Source organism: Lampris incognitus, chromosome 1 (genome assembly GCF_029633865.1).
Source record: "Lampris incognitus isolate fLamInc1 chromosome 1, fLamInc1.hap2, whole genome shotgun sequence".
NCBI lineage: Eukaryota > Metazoa > Chordata > Actinopteri > Lampriformes > Lampridae > Lampris > Lampris incognitus.
This window is the reverse complement of record NC_079211.1, coordinates 134065012-134085356: the sequence shown is the minus strand read 5'-3', so window position 1 is coordinate 134085356 and position 20345 is coordinate 134065012. Positions and strand designations below refer to the sequence as shown.

The 20345-nt window shown below is 48.1% G+C and overlaps 1 protein-coding gene across 1 annotated transcript in view; it reads right to left on the bottom strand.

Moving 5' to 3' along the window:
- Positions 1-20345, bottom strand: part of sema4c (sema domain, immunoglobulin domain (Ig), transmembrane domain (TM) and short cytoplasmic domain, (semaphorin) 4C) — a 90618-nt gene that overhangs the window by 34292 nt on the left and 35981 nt on the right. Inside the window, exon 2 of the mRNA XM_056286873.1 lies at positions 1696-1911. Coding sequence (XP_056142848.1) covers positions 1696-1819 — 124 coding nt within the window. The 5' untranslated portion in view covers positions 1820-1911. The remainder of the gene's footprint in view (positions 1-1695; positions 1912-20345) is intronic.

The window sequence follows — 20345 nt, the reverse complement described above, 5'->3', positions numbered from 1 at the left end:
CCAATTAAGTCAAAAGTCAATGCAGATTTTCCTCCGCCATGCAACAAGTGCCTGGAGAGGGTAGAACACAAGTGGGATGAGGTGGGCAGAGACAGAGACAGAGAGAGAGATTGGGAAGGGTGTTTATACTTCCTCCTCCGCAACCTCAATCACTTTTAAGCCACACATAATTGTATGGGCGGGGCACGGGAGGGGTGGATTGGGGGTTGGGGGGTGGGGGTGGGTTGAGCAGAGGGTAAATATTATCTCTTCATCCATCTCCATTCCCCACCCCAGCAGCAGCCCCGTCATCCCCCATGCTGCCTGGAGCTGCAAATCCCTCAGACTGCCAGCCTAAGCAGTATACACACACCAGACACACATACACGCACAAAGAGAGAAAAAGATTAGATAAACATAGCCACAGACACACAGATTCACACACAGGCTAGACACACACACACACACACACACACACACACACACACACACACTGGATGCACAAAGAAAAACACACCATGAGTAGATATTAGTAAGGATGGTGCGGGGTTGTGTGTCTGTGTTTGGAAGTGTTTGTGTGTGTGTGAGTGCATTTGTGTAGGCAGACATGCGGGGGTACACAACCTGACGAGCACACCAAGGTTTTATGTCTTCCCCGATGTGTGTGCCCGTGTGCTGGCGTGTTTGCGTGCTTTTCTGCGCTGTGTGTTTGTCTCTGTGGTTCGTTTCTCTCCTCTGGATGTAGTTTCTGTCCTTTTAAGGGCAGCAAACGCCTGGCCTCTCCTTCCTGCCTCCCTCTTCATCGGTCTCCCTCTCTCCGCTTCTCTCTCTCGCTCTACCTATCTCCTTCGCTCTCTTTCTCACTGTTTGTTTTTTTCTCTTTCCATCCTTTTTCTGCACCCCCCCTCCACCTCCCCTTCTCTCTATCAGATCAGGGGTGAGCAGACATCCTTGTTTGCTTTGCATAGAGAGTATTTACTGGGGGTGTGCACTGGCCTGCCTGTGTGATTGAGTTGAGATTGGTGCTACGCTCAGGCAATGCAGAAACTATTGACTGTCCATCAATTGTTTTTTCCACTGTGCCTCCGACCCCCACCCCCCCACCCCCAACCACCGACCCTTCTTCACTGACAATGACTAGGAAGGGGGTGGGTGGGATGAGAAAAGAATCAGTTTTGGAGAGAGAGAGAGAGAGAGAGAGAGAGAGCTAGAGATGCTTGATAGCGAGACGAAGGCGGCGGCTTTTAAATAACCTCCACTCTGCTCAAGAGCGGCTGAAATCCGAGCTCTGTGAAAATGCCATAAGAGCATTTGGGTGCATACGATGAGAACAAGCACAAAGAAGAATGGGGGGTGGGTGGGTGAAAATCTTCAAAAACAGGAGGATGGGGGGGGGGGCGAGAGAGAGAGAGAGAGAGAGAAGGGGAGAGAGATATCTCAGGGAAGAAAGGAAAAGATAGGTGCTGCAGAGAGGTGAGAAAATGTGCCTTTTCTTCCTCGTTGCTCTCCTCATAGTATTTCCCTAATCCCCCATGAGAGAATGGAGCACTTCCTTCCCCTTTGAGGTATAAACGTGCTATTTTCTCAGCTTGCCACAATTGGCATTGTTTAGCACTGACAGCTGGGCCTGGCTACGGAGGAGCTCTGCGAGGAAGAAAAGTGCAAGCGCATTTGAGGAGGTGAAAACTTTTAATTCAACTCAGAGCGCCCACTCACCGTGGTATCGAACGGTCTTGCGTGGGATCGGGTTCCAGTTGAGACACAGCGACTTCTCCCAGCCAACCAGAAGCACCAGGAGCAGGAACTTTGGCCCGCCCATGGCTCCCACGGCAACCCCCATTCGCTGAGAGGCTGCAGATGACGCGTTGATCGGCGGGTGGGCGATCTCTCAGGAAATCAGAGTGGTTGAGAGTCGGCACGATTCCTGGCGGCCTGCCAAGGAGAAATTAAAAAAAAATATATATCTGAAAATCCAAAACAGTGCATCAGTTTGAAGCAGACATTTTCTCGGTCACACGAGTCCGTCTATTGCCAACAAAACTCAAAAAACAGCTTATCAAGGTACGCTTGTCAAGCCGGTTCAATGACAGTCGTTATGTTGGGACCAAGTCATCGTTAATTGATGCTGGCAACGCATCGGACACCATGCGTGGAGAACACATGTCGGCGCAAGGACAATCCAATAGAACTGTGCTGCTAATGAATAGGCTCATTCCTGATGAACATGTCAACCATTGCCTGCTGTCGGGCTGACAGGGCCCGCAGTCCCGTCCAGTAATAGCGGGGAAGGACTTACTGGAACACGCAACAGAACAAAGCTGATGAACGCGGTAAAAGGAGTAGCCTTTCTCTCTCTCTCGCTCTCTCACACACACACACACACACACACACACACACACACACGCATGCTGCAGACCGTCCATCTGTAAGCGATCCACACAGCACCTGTGCCGGTGTGTATCAGTAAATGAAATGGCACCTTTGATGATGAGAGCTGATCGGAACGGGGAGCCCATTGACTTTTAAATGGGCATAAAATGTCAAACCGTATTTACTTCAAGGGGGGAAAAAAAGAACATGAAACCCCTCCATCCACCTGACGTTTTTTATCTCTCTCCCCTCCCCTCCCCCCTTAGCTCGATTTCCAAATGTGAATATCAGACTCCTGCATCGGCAAACAAAACACTGCTCACTTGGAGGACTGGCAGCGTAGGTAATTGCGATTGGGTTGAGCATGTAAGTGTGTGTGTGTTTGTGTGTGTGTGTGCGTGTGTGTGTATACACGTTTACATATACAATGATGTTGGTTATGTGCACATCCAGCCAGTGTCACTTGTATTGATTTCATTTTTGAGAAGAAAATAAGACGAGGCTGTGTGGGCCATCAGAAGAAAAAAAAGAAAGAAAAGAGAAAAGAGAAAAAAAAGAAAAAAGCCTCCTAGATCATTGCAATGTGCTGTTAAATGAAGGAGCTTAAGCGCTGGGCCTGGGTGAAAGCTCTCCACGCACCATGCCTCACAGCCCTGACTAGGAGCTTTATTGGATCGATGCAAAGGCCCGCTGGCCAACGCTTGAGTGAGCCCAGAGTAGATAGAGAGGGAGGGGGGGGAAAAAAAGAGTGATAGGTGGGGGGGCTGGGAGAGAGAGAGCGAGAGAGAGACAGGGAGTGAGAGAGATAGAGAGACAGACAGACAGAGAGAGAAAGAGAGAAAGACGGACCTAGAGACAAGAGTGAGAGAGAGGGAGTGAGAGAGAGATAGAGAGACAGACAGACAGAGAGAGAAACACAGGGACTGAGAGAGAGAGAGAGAGAGAGAGAGAGAGAGAGAGAGAGAGAGAGAGAGAGAGAGAGAGAGAGAGAGAGAGAGAGAGAGAGAGGACAGGGAGTGAGAGAGACAGAGACAGAGAAAGAAAGACAGGGAGTGAGAAAGAGAGAGAGAGAGCGAGAGTGAGAGCGAGATAGATGGACAGGGAGTGAGGGAGAGAAAGAGGGCATGTCTAGGAACATTTTAGGAGCCGAGCAACCAAGTCTTCACTTGAGCCCACAGTGCTGCAGTCCTCCAATGCTAATCCCTTGTTCTTTTTTTTTTCTTCTGTGCTCCTTCTCTCTTTCTTTCTCTCGCCCTCCCTTGAGTGAGGTAACAAACTGGAGTGGGCATCCTCAAGTCTGGATTAAGTGGAGAGGCGGCATGTAAACACTGGATGGGAAAGGGCAAGGACTGTGAAGAGGAGGGAATGGAGGACAGGAGGAGGAAGAGAGCGATACAAGGCTCCCTCCGCCTGCCACCATCCGCCTGCTTTCAGATGATTCTGCCTCTTTCTTTAATCTACAGCTCTCATTGCAACTTTATATGTCTCCAGCGTTCTCTCTGGCTCTCTCTCCCTCTCCGACTCTTCTCTTTCTCTCGGTCTCTCTCTCTCTCTCTAATTACCCAACTCTGCCATCTTTTTTTAGACTCTCATCTCTCAGCTCATTTTCTAACTTCCTGCCTCTTTCTCATTTATTTCTCTTACCCCACCCACCCCTTAAGTCCCAACCGCCCGCTAAAGCCCGTTCACCGTTGAGCCACACGAGGCTCCCATGTCCCCAGGCCGCACGGTATCGCCTCTGGACGACCGGCGTCGTTTCGGCTGGACGCCGCCTGACGCCATTCAGCCGATGAAGGGGGACACGGCGGCCTAATAATATCACCCCGCGCTCCACAACGGGGAGCTCATTAAAAGACAGAGAGAGGAACAGGGCACATGCTCTGATCACTCTGCTGAAGCTGGTGTGCTTCATTTCTGTGAGTGTGTGTGTGTGTGGGGGGGGGGTTGCGTGCGTCAGCGGTATGTGTGCGGCTATGTGTGTGTGTGCGTTCCTGTTCAGCATGATTTTGGAAAGAGAGACGTGGAGGAAAGACCAGGGTCACATCAACCTCCTTTGCTTTTCAACACCCTTACTCAGGCTTTGTCTTCCACCTTAATGCCTTCCTTTTCCTCCGCCTCTTCTTTCTTGTCTGCCATTTCCTGCCCTCCTCCCATACGGAAAACACACACACACACACACACACACACACACACACACACACACACACACACACACACACACACACACACACACACACACACATTTTTTTAGTATACTTGTGAGCTCCTATATTTATATATTTTATAATACTACAAACTCAAATTGGTCGTACCGAATATATCTGAACAAGAATACCCACACACACACACACACACACACCCACACACTCATCCAGGTCAGCCGTAGTTGGACTGCTATAGCCCTTCCAGGCATTTTTTAACCTTTGACCCCACGACCCTCTGCCGAGGTTACAGGTGTAAGGTTCAGCAGCCCAGGGGCTACAGTCAGCGGACCACCTCTCAGTGGACCAGGAGGAAGTATAATGAATCGCCAGGATGGACAGGCTGGATGGACAAAAGGACAAATCCCTCCTCCCTCTTTATCACTTCTCCCCACCCTCCCCTTCTCACCCCCAAAACAAACACAGCAGCACTCTTCCTTCCTTCCTTCCTGCACCCCATCAAAAAAAAAAAAAGAAAGAAAAAGAAAAAGAAAAACAGCACAGAAAAACGTCATCTGTCACCTTTATTGCGCTCGCGGCACACAAAAAAAAAGCCAACAAAGCCTGTTTCATCTAAATGAAGCGAGCGGGATCAAATGCTTCGCCGCCCTGCGGCTGGCAGGACGAGAGCGCCTCAAAGGTGGCCACGTAATGTACAGGAGAGCTGAAACGACGGTAATGATGTTGGTGCACATAAAAGGCGACCGGTTAGTTAGCCGGTATGGTTCAGACGTCCTTTCTATTTTTTCCCCTTTTTTGACGCAAGTACAAAGATATATAAGCGATTGTTCTGAAAGGAGTCCTTTTTTCTCTTCTTCTTCCCTTTTTTTTTAAAGATTAATAGACGGAGAGATTTATCAGGAGGTTAATATCAGAGACCCCCTCCGTTCATTTTGTCACATTTTCAATTCCAGTATAATCTGCAAGCGGGGGGGGGGCCTGTTTTTGTCGAGACGCTGGGAGATGAGCTCAGCCAGGAGTTCAGAGGTCCACCACAGAGGCTTTGGCTTGACGGCCTCTTTCTAGTCAGCGTCAGAAGAAGCTCACTGTAAGTATGGCACGGAAAGCTGTGAAGTTTAGGTGGGCAAAACTTATCCAACAAGAAATGAAGATTTATCGAACACACTGGCGGCAGTGTGAGTCGCTGGGAGCCGCTCTGTGCGAGAACCCCATCGGCCACCTGTCTTGGTAGTAGATGTAGAAATTTACAAACCTATTAGATCCAGTTTGGCTGGACGCCACATGGCTCTGGGTTCAGATTCAGAGCGAAAACATTTCACATTTCTACTATTAGGTTACCTTAAGTCAAGTTAATTTTATTTATATAGCCCAATGTCACAAATCACAAATTTGTCTCAAGGGGCTTTACAGCAACACAACATCCTGTCCTTAGACCCTCGCATCGGATAAGGAAAAACTCCCTAAAAATCCCCTCTAACAGGGAGAAAAAATAGGGAGAAACCTCAGGGAGAACTAGAGAGGAGGGATCTCTCCCCCAAGACGGACAGACGCGCAATGGATGTTGTGTTTACACAATTTACAGAAAACAACACTGAAAGAGGATAACAGAATTATAATGGAATTATAAAATATATGAAGAATATGATGCGGAGGATGCCAAGCAATGTCCAAAATGCCACCGGAGCAGCCCAGGACCCAGGACCTTATACTATTGTGGGTTTCCGTCGGCTCCTCATAAGCACCCGTAGGAAGGAGCGACACTGAAACGGCCGTAAATCACACTGACGCGGCAACAGGCACAAGCTGAGGGGTTCATTCAACTACAAAACCTCACTATGTCTTGTAGGGACTGAATGGAGCACAGCGTGGACACAGTCGCAATTGAGAGACGTGTGTGCATGTGTATGTACGTGCAAGTATCCATCCAGCCTCAACAGGAAGAAAGGGTTCATGACCTCCTTAAAGTGTACTGCCTTCAGGGATATTAATGACTATATGGACACACACGCACACGCACACGCACACGCACACACACACACACACACACACACCCGGATTTGTTCTGGAGTGAGAATGTAAGGGTCAAATTGTCCCCCCACTTCGTTATGAGGGAGGCGATGCTTTGTCCGGGGGTGATGGGGGTGGGGGTCAATATAAATGGATGTCATGGTGTAAACTGCATCACATTCAAAATATGACCATGTCAAGTAGTGAAATACACCGCGCTGCCAGCTGAATTATGTAATCAAAGAATTTCCTCGGGTGGGGAACACAGCACCGTCAGTCCAGAGAAACAGAGGAACCTTAGCGCCAACCGACTGGATATGCGTTTCTGCACCGATTCCAGAACACCTGGTTGAATTGTAAAACACTACCAAAGCTTTCGAGGGAATATTTTCGACATAAAACCATCGTGAAGCTGTTGTTTCCCAATGAATTCAATGCACATCAAACGTTTTTAGTAGGAAAATTAACTATTATTTCTTATGTCTCAGGATGATATTTAGATATTGTCATACCATGATACATAATTTTGCTGCCTAAATTAATGTTAAGTGGAATCTGTTACCTAAAATTTCCCCACAAAATGAGGTCTGAAATATTATCTATCTATCTATCTATCTATCTATCTATCTATCTATCTATCTATCTATCTATCTATCTATCTATCTATCTATCTATCCATCCACCCATCCATCCATCCATCCATCTCTCTCTCCATCCATCCATCCATTATCCGAACCGCTTATCCTGTTCACAGGGTCGCGGGGATTCTGGAGCCTATCTCTGCAGTCATTGGGCAGCAGGTGGGGAGACACCCTGGACAGGCCACCAGTCCATCACAGGGCCCACACACACACACATCTATGTATCTATCTATCTATCTAAAAAAATATATATTTAAATATATATATATATATATATATATATATACATAATCTGAAAACTAGGTTTGGTTCGATATGAGTATGCTTTACATTGCCCAACAGCTCAACGTGAGTTTCAGTTGGATTCTTTAACATGGTAGTTTTGTATTTGGAAGTGGAAATCATGATATTCATCAACGTGTAAAATTTCATGAGTCAGGTGATAACATTTTCCCGTGTCGTGCGGCACGACGTCGTAGTCATCCCAGAGTGCAAATGTAGAGAAACAAAATGCTGAAAGGGGCCAGGCTATGCAAAGCCTACAATTTACGACGCTTAAAAGGCACTCAAGGAGCGAGCGTGGTTATCTTTAGCAGGGTTTTTACGGGACTTAATATTGCCTTGGTTGCATTTTGCTCCATTATAGTTTGCCATTTTAGAATATGTCTTCATTTTCATCAGCCTCTACTCCTGGTATGGTGATTAATTTCAGTGTGAGCCAGAATGCAAACCACAGCAGAGCTTGTTGTTTGGAGTGAGGTTTGAGTGGGTTGTTTGTCTGGCATGTAGCCAAAAGCAATACAATTAAGCTAGGCTATTGCATTTCTGATCACTATAAAGTAGAATGCAGTAAGGCTGATAGTGATTGGCTATGAGATGAGCAGCAATGAAATCTTCGACTGCAAGTAAAAGTGTCCCAAGTTGGCACCACAGGCCCATGCTTAGAGCAAACTGTTCGAAAGTTACCACTACCCATGATTCAGAAGGGTTGACCGGGTGCCCTGACCAAAATTCAGAGGTACATCCCATGTTAAGGGGATCAATGGTGCAATCGCACAGTCCTGATCAAAACCAATGGTCCCTTCTACAAGCCCATGAATACATCACCTCTGTCAAATCATCCAGTACAAAGAGACAGGTGGTCGCCTTTGTGTGTGTGTGTGTGTGTGTGTGTGTGTGTGTGTGTGTGTGTGTGTGTGTGTGTGTGTGTGTGTGTGCGCGTGCATGCATTTGTGATGGGAATCTAAAAGGATATTGAGTGTGGGTCAATCTAATGTGTCTAACTGATAGCATTAAATAGCACATCTGTGAGCAGCTGTGTAGCTGTGCATATGGTTGGCAGAAATAGATATGAGTATATCTTTACTCTGAACATCATGCACTAAAGAATGTGTTGTTGAGTGCACATGTGCATGTGTGTGTGTGTGTGCATGTGTATTGGCGTGTATTGTGTGGATGATATCCAAGCAGATCGTGCAGTGCGTATGGGAGAGCGTGCACAGATGAAAGAATGACAATCAAAGAGTGGTTTGATCAGCTGCAAGCTGGGCATGTGAGGATTGTGCGTGCACATTTGTGTCTTCCTTTGCGCGAGTGTGTATTTTTACGAGAATGTGAACTAGAGACAGAGCGCTCTCGCGGGGCCTGAATGAGGGAAAGTGCGTATGGTTGCGCTTGCTGTAGCATCCATCTGAAAACATCCAGTATGCTGCTACACGTCTATCGCGGGTCCAAATATGGCCTGCATCCTGTCAGCACCGTCCAGAGGTTGTTAAACTCGGCCCATAAAACCGCTGTCGTCAACATGTGTGTCTTCCGTAACTTTGCATGCATGTGAGCACATATACCATATTTGCATGCAACTAATGATCTGGTAACCACAGTTGGGATGTCTGGTACTTTGTCTCCTCCAAAGTCAATGCCATTGACTTTGCTTTCACATGCTGATTAGCATTCCCTTCCCTCCCTTAACGAACTCAAATTGAAACCAAACTCAGTGGTATAATCGGCTCCATACCAACCTATTTGGAGTTAAAGGAGACCACCGAAAAACAGGAGCGTCATAGTGAGCCGGCACACTGACACCCTGCCATTCAACTCCGAGCTCTCAGCCTCTCAGGCCCCACCGCTCTTTCATCTGCCTATCTGTCTCTTCTGGGAGACCTTGTAGGCCTTCAAATCCCCCTGTCTTCTCTTCCTCCCCCTTCCCCTTTCATCACTACTGTGCTGCTATCCTTCACCCCCCCCCCTCTCTCCTCCCTTGTCTATGTCATGGTCTGCTGGTCAGGCGTGGTTGGCTTATAATTCTTTGATCGGCGCTCTGATCTCCTTCATCAGTGCCAGGGGCTCCAGCTGATTACAGATGAAATGGATCTGATTTGGTTTCTGACTGCGGGCCAAACACCTGCTCGGACCAGAAGAAGCGACGGAAGGCGAGGCCTGGCCAGATGAAATTGGGAAGACTGTCATCGAATTAATGGAAGAGAAATTCCATCTGTGCTTTCTTTCTTTTTTTTTGGTCTGTCTCGACAGCAAACGTGTGACGGAAGCTCATCTACTCAGACCAATTTAGAAAGAGGGGAGGTTATGAAGAACGAGCTATTTAAGAGCCGCTAAAAATTCTTTAGCCAAGGCTCATTTAAAAGTTTGGATCATGCAAACAGGATGTTAACTTCAGAAGTTAATAGCCGTTTGCAGTTGAGTGTTGCCATAAATATATCACCTACTTGAAAAACGTTTTATCACAAACAAGATAAGAGTAATTGCTTTGTTAAGCTAAGTTCCAATTTTGGCAGACACAGAAAAGCATACAACAGGACGAGGTAAAACTCTAAATAAGCATAGTATGGAGTCACAGCCAATGTGTTCCCATTATGACTCTTTATGCGGGAATTAGCTCACAACTATTAACACCTTTCAACCAAGGCTTCTCCATATTCATTCTGTTTATTGCTGTTGTGGTAAACTATCCGCTGCCGACACTGCAGGAAACACCACTTTTCCCTTCAGTGTGACTGGTAGGTCGACCGTGTTGGGCTTGATTTTAAATCTTTTACAAAATTAAAAAGCACATGGAAATAAGGACGTCTGGCACGGTGCTTTTTAAAGGCGTCCTCCTCTCTTTAGTAGACTCGTTGAATCATGTGAAAATGGCTTCATCTGTCTTCCCACTGTCGGCGAAGGTTTTTTTTTAAGGCTTTTCCAAGGTGGTAGCAACCTACTGCAGCTATATTCCCCATAATTCAAATTGAAATAGTAAGTTTTCACATAAGTTTAAGTTGGTGGCACAGTGCCACCAATTCATACTAAATCACATACGCCAGACTTCAGTGTGTTACTTTCAAATGGCGGTTTGGCAAATCCCACACCTGGACTTGTCTATGTGGAGGCACAATCCCCAGTTCAGTATCGTAAAATGCATTGGGTTAATTATGAATTGAATTGAGGGGTGGCATGATGGCGCAGTGGTTAGCACGGTGGCCTCACAGCAAGAAGGTCCTGGGTTCAAGCCCCGGGGTAGTCCAACCTTGGGGGTCGTCCTCTGTGTGGAGTTTGCATGTTCTCCCCATGTCTGTGTGGGTTTCTTCCGGATGCTCCGGTTTCCTCCCACAGTGCAAAGACATGTAGGTCAGGTGAATCAGCCATACTAAAATGTCCCTAGGTGTGAATGTGCGTGTATGTGTCAGCCCTGTGGGCGGCCTGTCCAGGATGTCTCCCCGCCTGCCACCCAATAACTGTTGGGATAGGCTCCAGCATCACCGCAACCCTGATTAAGGATAAGCGGTTTGGATAATGGATGGAATGGATGAATCGTGAGTGGTGAGCTATGGTTTATCGGTGGTTAATGCCACTTTGTTAAGTGCATATGCGCTAACACTACCGTCTGACAATGGTGTGAAGGACAGCTTCTACCAGCAACTAGATGAGGCCCTTCATCGTATCCCAATAAAGGACAAGGTCCTTCTTCTGGGAGACTTTAATGCTCGGGTAGGAAAGAACAATGGTATATGGAGTGGAGTATTGGGTAGGCATGGGGTTGGTCAGGTTAATGCAAATGGCGTGAGGCCGCTAACACTGTGCAGAGCATTACCTCACCATTACGAACACACTGTATCAGCAGAAAACCAAATACAAAACATCCTGGATGCACCCACGATCTAAACGCTGGCACCTGATTGATTATATCATAACAAGATGTATTGAAACTAGTGATGTCTTGCTGACCTGGGCCATGAGAGGTGCAGAATGCTTGATGGATCACTGCCTGATCTTGACCAAACTCAAGTGCACCCCCCACAGCGTCTCAAGAAACCCATAAAAAGCAATTGAGCTGTGCTAAATTGAAGTCAGCCCCAGCACGGAATGAGTTCCGTCGCTCTGTAGGCATGGTGGCACTAGAGTTTGAGGCCATTCTGAGTTCTGACAATTCCATGGATCAGAAATGGACCTTCCTAACCTCACTGCTACATCAAGCTGCAGTCAACTCTATAGGCTACAGAGCCCATAGAGCCTATAGGAGTGGTTCCACATAAGGTGTCTGCAGTGAATCATGGGGATCACGTGGCATGACCGTGTTCCTCATGCCGAAATTCTTGCGAAGACAAACTGCAAGAGCAACTGTGCTGGCTTGGGCATGTCATCAGGATGCCTCAAGAACGCTTGCCACGTCAAATCCTGTATGGACAGCTTCATATGTGCAGCTGGTCTGCAGGTGGTCAGAAGAAGCGATACAAGACCAGCTAAAAACATCGCTGAAGAAGTGTTGTATCGACCCCTTGAGACTGGAGCAAGCTGCCATTAACCGTTCCAACTGGCGGGAGATCTGCCACAGAGGTATAGAACAGTTGGAAATAGAGAGGAATGTGAAAAAACAACAGAAAAGACTAAGGAGACACACAACCATGCCTGCCCTCACTAACTCAGACTTCATATACCCAACGTGCAATAAAACTTGTGGATCAGGAATTGGACTCTACAGTTATCAAAGAACACACCGTTAATGAGAAAGGATGTCATCATCGGACTCAATGGACTACCAGCAAGCACACAAGCAATGTTATGTGAACCAACTCACCAAGATTAATTCCAGGTATGAGTATATTTACCTGGTCAATATAGTGGCCAGGATTCTATACTGTTTTTAAACGGAAAACAACAACATTAACTAGGATATACCAAATACTCAAAATTGGTTAAATGGCCAACATTCTCTGCATGTTGTGGCTACAGAGCTGCTGTTGGGCTTAAGACAATTCAGGCGTTTAAGATTCAGACTGAGAGGGCCTACTGAGTAAGCACATTTACATATAAATTTACTGTACCCTTGTACACTCATGCCAATGGACATGTGCTAATTCACGTGTACAGGCAGAGGATATTTTCTCACTTCTGAGTGCATCTTCTTCGCTTGGCATGTGTACTTTTTTATTGACCTTTGGCCACTCTCTCGCTCACTGCCTCTCTCCGTTTCATTGCCACTCCACCTCTGTCTTTTTTCTCTTTTTGACCTTGTGCTGTCAGCTCAGTACATGTTTTTTCCTGATGAGCATGCATGAGCGGAGTGAGAGAGGTGGTAAAGCACATGTGCACTCTACCCTGCCCTGTGCCCTGTGTCCAGGCCCAGGGGCTACTGGCAGAGCACTATGACCTGTTATTGATGTAATGTGTGTGTGTGTGTGTGTGTGTGTGTGTCTGTCAGTGATTTTTATTCATGGTGCATTTGGCTAGCCACACACACACACACACACACACACACACACACACACACACACACACACACAGATATGTGTGCACAGCATGAAAGCACCACATTTGCCACATACGCCATATTCTCATACAAAGAGGCACACAAAAGTATATACGGATGACCTTATACACACTTAAACAAGCTGGACCTGCAAAGTATGACACACAAGCATCAGATGACCAACGCAGTTGAACAACTTTCTGTTATGTTTGGAAGCTCATGGAAAGATGCTCATCGACATGTACTTTAGCTGTTCAGCAGTCAATTAAGAAAACAAGGCTGCATGAAAGCCTGTAGGGGCTCGCCGTACCATCTCGTTTTGGAGGTAAAACCATGGGGTGCGTGAACACACAACACTTGAACGAACACACGCACACCATCTTACTATCCTCTTAGGTCTCTCTTCATCTCTAGTCTATCTCTGTCTCGTTCTCTTTCTCATGTCTGTGGGCACACATGGTCTCTCTCTCTCTCTCTCTCTCTCTCTCTCTCTCTCTCTCTCTCTCACTATCTCTACTGTGCACAGTGTACATACATTCGGGGAGCTCTCCTACTTGGCTCCTAGGGGGGCTAATTGGCCACTAGACCGCTTTCTCTTCCTCCCACTCGTCTCACTCTCTTCCTTCTCTTCTCCTGTTCTTTCCATTTTCTTTCGGAGCTATTCAACAGGTCACGCTGAGCCTGGAGTCCTATGTCTCTGCAAGGAGCTGTGCGAGTGAAAGGTCACACCTAGCTTGACTCCTATACCCACACATCGAGCCAGACACATGGGAGCAGGGAGGGATGGAGCGTGGAGAGGACGGGGGGGGTGGTGGTGGTGGTGGTGGGGGGGGGGTGGGAGAAGAGCAAAGGTGCCTAGAAGGAAGATGGGTGGCCAGAGCTTAAAGGTTACACAAACCAGGCTTGTGAGTGGAAAATGGTCAGCTCAAAATCCCCAGTTTCCTCTGGCTGCAAACAAAAAATATGTACATGGGAGGAGAGACCATCACTCAACGGCTACCAACAGGGGGCCCTGCAGCATGGGACCGTCTACTGCCCCAGATGGTATGAACATTGACCAAAAGTAATGAGTGGTTGTGCCGGTAAGTTCCCAGATCCTGAATGTAAGCTGGTCTTTGCTGGAAAACACTATGCATGTTCCACAGACAGACAGACAGATAGACAGATAGAGAGACAGATAGACAGATAGTGAGAAAAAGGGGAGGGGTGAAAACCGAGAGCGTAAACCAAGCCGGAGGGTCCTCAGCTCTAACCTTGGCCTATTAGAGCCTTATTGGACCCATTAGGAAGGAAAGGCAATACCTGGTCCATGAGCAGCACTCCTCTGGTCTGGCTTTACATGAAGTACTGCCTGCTCTCAAGTCTGTCTAACACACCGTCCAATCGATAACACTGAGAGAAGAGGTGTGTGTGTGTGGGGGGGAGGGGGTTAACGGTCCCAGGTTTACGGGAAGATAAGCTGGGGATCGATAAAGAGGTGAAGACTGCTGCTGCAGCCCGGCTTCCAACGAGAGCAGAGGATGGTGTGCGGTAGGGTGGAGGGAAATGTAAATGGGGGGGGGTGGAGCGTTACAGATGAGCACTACATTGATAACATAGGAGAGAGAGAGAGAGAGCGATACAAGTTTATTCATTAGGATACACCCCTTAGGATGAACCATCTTGTGTTCGAGGGGGTCCTGACATACAATACAAACAAAACGGGAAAAGGAATAGTAGTACACACCTCGTGTCTGTGTTCGGATATAAAAGACGGGATGGTGTGTGTGTGTGTGTGTGTGTGTGTGTGTGTGTGTGTGCGCGTGCGTGCACCGCCGCTACACGGCGTTCGCATTCTTTATTATGTACCTGTCGCCTGTTACTTCTCCCGTACATCTATCTCTCCTTTTATTCTCCCTATCCCACCCCCCCTACCCCCCATCCGCCTTCCTGTGGCTGGGTGGGTGGGGAGAGTTGAGGGAAGGGGAGGGGGGGTAGGATCTGGGAGCTGTCTCTCTTTCATGTGCTCCTCTCCTCCCTTATCCTCCCTTTACATGTCCTCATTCTCACTGCCCTCAGAGCACCAGGGACGCACACTAACACCGCCCCAAAAACACCCCGCCGACTTACCCCCGCTCACACGGAGGCAGACATTTCCAGAAAGTGATGCTCCCATCACTAAACTCCCTGAACGCCACAGCTTGTTCCCCACCTCCATTACGGGCCCACAGGTTATCGAACAACAGTTACCGACAACAAGCGCTTGAGAGAGGGGTACGTGTAAGCGCACAGCATTACAATTCATGAAAGATACAACCAACTAGCCTTTGTAAGACAAAACAACAAAACAACAAACCCAAAACAAACGCACAACACTGAAAGCCTTCAAAAACATTATTTAAATGCGAGGACTTTTAACAGTGAGTTTGATTAATTCAAGCTAATGAGCTCCAGAGTAATTTTAGATTTAATCAGGATTTTTATGGTTACGGTGGGCAGCACCGCGTAACACGCGCACACACACACACATACACACGCGCGCACACACACGCGAGACAGAGTGAGCAATAGCGCAGCGTTGCCTATAGCTATTTTTCTCCATGCCTGCGCGCCTGTTTGTAATGCCAGTTCGCTTTGACGCGTGTGCTTGCGTGCGTGCGTGCGTGCGGTGCTCGCTCCACGGGTCTGCAGGTGGAGCCGGATACAAATGACCCGGCTTGTTTTCCTGACTCTGTTTATCTGCGGCAGTTTGCAGAGTCCCCGGTTCCACGATCCATCTGGACTCTCTGAGCGCCTTGTCGCTTTGTCGAGGAGACCACCGGACCGCCGCGGTCAGAACTGAACCGGATCCAAAGAGGGACGTAGATTTACATACCCACACGCGCACACGGACAGGACAAACCCCCACGCAGCGGCCGCCGCCGCCGCCTCTACTGTGAATAGTGTTCTCAACAAAATACACCCAGACCTGGCTACAATTTCCTGTTTCACTCGCTCGTTCTTTCTTTCTTTAAACCCCCCTCCTTTTTTCCCGCCCCAACTGTACATGACCAATTACCCCACTCTTCCGAGCCATCCCGGTCGCTGCTCCACCCCCCTCTGCCGACCCGGGGAGGGATGCAGATTACCACATGCCTCCGCCGATACAGCTGGAGTTGCCAGCTGCTACTTTTCGCCTGACAGTGAGGGGTTTCCCCCTCCCCGAACAGACGCCTCAACTGACCAGAGGAGGCGCTAGTGCAGCGACCAGGACACATACCTACATCCGGCGTCCCAACCGCAGACACGGCCAATTGTGTCTGTAGGAGCGCCCAACCAAGCCGGAGGTAACACGGGGATTCGAACCGGCGTTCCCCGTCTTGGTAGGCAACGGAATAGACCGCCACGCTACCCGGACGCCCTGGTTCACTCCTTCTCTGGAGAAGTTCACACAATGTTTCTCTCCTTTCTGTCCTTCTGTCTCTTTCGAAGCTGCCTCTCTAAAAGATCACTTCTTTCCGGGTGCACCTGAGAAGGGCAGTAATTTCCATGTCCTGCTATGACAACCTCCAGTCTTCTTTCGCTTTTTTGCCCGCTCCATCTCCTGTCCCCCTATTTCTTTTGTTTCCGCACCCATTTTCCTTGCCATTTCACGCCGTCTATTGCTCTCATTTCTTTTGTCTTTGTTTTTTTTCCCTCCTCCTCTCCGATTCACTCCACCGCCACCATGTCCGTGTTTTTCCATAGTGGAAAAAAGCTGCAGCAGCAGCAAAAACAAGAAATCTTTGTGATTTTGGTATTTTTACATTCATGTTTACGCTAACTTCACCTTGCACTCCGTTTTTCTTTTAACCTTCTTCTTTTTGATGTTCTCTCTTTTTTGTCTTCCTGTCCCCTGCGGGAGCGCGGTACAGAGGCAGCCCTCCACTCCGCTGAAGGTCAAACTGCACCGACAGAGCAGAAGAGGGGAGCAGCCGAGAGGGGGAAGTGAGTGGAGGGGTAAAAGTAGGGGGATGCTTTCAATCTCATTCAAGTCCCTCTCAGAAGAGACCGGCGTAACACGCTGGACACATGTGCCTTCGTGGGCACTAGAATACAACGAGTTAACACTGAATTATATCGTATAGTACACAGACAGGAACAGCACGTGCAAACCATATTGTACACAAGCAGAACATCAAGAAATGGATCTAACCGCACGTAATATCTGAGCATACTTTACAGCTCCTGGTCCAGGCCCATGCAGTTCTCTCTTAGTTAGACCACTGCAATGCACTTCTCATTGGTCTCTCAGTCAGAGAAATCCAACTGCTGCGAAGAATCCCTGCCAACTCTCATCCCAGCATCATATCCTGATGCCTGTGACAAAGCGCTGATATAGGGTACAGTTCATGTCCATATGAGACAAAGCGATTTAACCATGACTGCAAACTTAACTGCAACCTAACCTTGACCCCTTCACTTAACCGCTGCCTAACCTTACCCCTTAACTTAGCCACTATCTAACTTGCACGTCATCATCGTTCATAAAGCAGGGTGGAAGCTTAACATTGGAGTCTGTGGAGCTAACACCTGCTGTGTGTGTCTCCATACAGATGCCTTGTGCATCACATGCTGAAGCTTTGTCAGTAGCGCTGATATCTGACGCCATGGTATGAGAGTGAGTCGAAGAATCCAAAAACGATGCCGTGTATGTGGTTTTCAATGTGCCTTGACGCACGCAGGTCTCGGCCTCTCTTCGTATCCTTACGCTGGCTCTGTGCCGCCGGCAAAAAGTTCAAAACCTTGCTGCCGGCTTTCCCAGCAGCTCAGAAAGCCTGCACCGAATCACTTTCAAAACCATATTAGCACGTGGACTCCTACTCACCCTCTCTGCTCTAGCTGTGAAAGGCTGCTGCCTACGCCCATTGCCCACTACGCTTTTGTCTCACCCAGCCCCAAAATGGTGGAACGAACTCCCATCCTCCATCGCTTTTTCAAACAACAGAATATAACGGACACAGGTATATGGACACAAGTGCACACGCACACGCACATATACACTCACATGTTAGCATATAAGCACACCAACCATTACTTCCAAGCGGGGGATTCACATAAAAGCGGTGTCTAATCACGTTGCACGCGAGGCCCGGGTTAACACTGTATACGTATCTCATACTAGCAGCTACTTGCTGGACCACGCCAGCTAAGTAACACCGCAGTCATGATTCATGACAACATCAACGGCCTCTCAGATGGCAGTGTTTCGCTGCTTGATCATGATGAGACTGCCAAGGGCCAAGGAGACACTGCAGTAATCTCTGGGCTGGCTTCCGTTACACAGCAGGATGATCTAAACCCATGACACCACCGCTGCCCGAGAAACGCCCTGCAGACTCTTCCCTGTTACACGGATACAGAAACTCGCGGAAAATAATGCTTCCTCCTCAAAAACCCCACTGACTGTCTATATACGTACATCTCTGTGTGAGTGCTTCTGCTTAAGTATTTCACCCTTCCTTAACCCACTCCACCTGGAATTGAACCTGCGGCATGGCCCTGGCAAAAGCAGTAGTAGCAGCGGGAATAGCTTTTATGAGTGCTCGGAAAAAAACCATCCGCAAACAGCCGTGCCTCGACTGAGGCAGGGAGAGGCAGACCGCTGATTGGCTTACTCTTAGAGTCGTATAAACCGGGATGCAACACGCACACGTACACTTGTAATACACACACCTGCATGTAGACGTGAATGCTCAGACATGTATATGTACACTTGCATAGATGCACACACACAGAGCCACAACCCGCACACCGTAGTGTGACAGTGTGCAGCAGCACACTGGCCATTGTTGCAGGATTTTTCCTCCACAAGCAAGTCATCCAGACCTCAGCTTTCCACTGACTCCATCCAAATAAAGGCAACAACACAAGCCAAACTATTTTTGACAATACACATACACATACATGCACGCACGCACGCACGCACGCACGCACGCACGCACACACACACACACACACACACATGAAATGCAGTCAAAAATATGCACAATCATACTCTGCCAACACATAGATATTCACACTCATCACTCTTCTCCCCGTACTCAGACACACAATGAGAGAACGGGAAGGGTTGCAGTGAGAAGACGGGTAGAGGAGGAGGAGGAGGATTTATTTAAAAAGCAGGAGTTCAGGGAACACCTGCACACACACACACACACACACACACACACACACACACACACAAGCCTCAGTGTGTTTCTCCTTGACAGGCTGAACGGGGTCTGTGGAAACCAGTCAGACGCTTCTGAATCAGCTGTGACTAACTGCCTAAACCTGCATTTTTAGTGCTAATCGCCTGGATGCTCATATGCATATGCATGTGTTTTTGTATACCTGTGTATGTGTGTGTGTGTTTGTAGGATCATACGTGTGGGTGTGTGTGAACACTCATTATGTGTACACATGCATATGTTTGTTTGTGCATGACTGTTTTTGCATGCGTGTGCGTGTGCTGGCTTCGATGTGCTCGTACCACCACTATCTCAGCCTCCCTTCATCAGGCCCATGTGGGATGGCCAGAGCACCACATTGCTTTGCACCAATTTGACACTCTCTAAGTTGGCAGCGCCCCCATGAGCAGAAGAAGAGCAGAAGGACGATGTCGCCGTCGCCTCCTCCAGTCGGCCCCGACGAGAACGCAGCTCCTCTGCCGCTCACCTTCTGTTTGGTCGCTGCAAAAGACAACGCAACGGGGACGCTAATCAGATGCAAGGGCCCTTGCTTCAAGTGTGTCTCTAAGTGCACGTGAGTCCGAAATGCGTGTGGGGGATTGCAAGAGGGTGCATGTGCATGTGCGCAGTAGCAGCAGCTCTAATCAGCAGCAGGACTGGAAGAGGCACGTGGCAATAAAGCCCAACAAAGTGGCTGACAGTCCTTGTTAACACTGAGTGCTACCTCCTCCGCCAAAAGAGAAAAAAATAAAATAAAAACCCCGCCTGACAACATACCTACTTCATCTTCCAGAGGGACATCTGGCCAAGGTCACAAATGGGTCTACGCTATAAATGTCCACCCTGAAGCAACGCAACATTGCACTACATAACAAGGCTCACCATTGAGGCTGTGAGCTGCCTTTGTCCTCCATTGTCCTTCAACTTAGCAACTTTGACCCTACTAAGTGCGGCCCATTACTCGAGGGTCATGATTTATGAGCCAAAATTAGCTAGCTGCACAGACGAGGAAGTGGGCACTGTTTGTTGACCCCTTCACTCAGCTCAAAGGCATGATGCCTGAGAGAGTCTTTATATGAATCACCAGTGAACTGGACTGAAGAACTGTTGAAAGCATGAACATGTGTGTCTAATACCCTTTTATACCGTCCACTGACCTGTTGCTCTGGATGTAAGTAAGGTCTTACGCTGTCTGTGCCATGCCAGCAAGTTGTCTCTGCACCAGCATCACTAAGCTATATTTCTGTGCAGTTAATATAGTGTGTGTGTG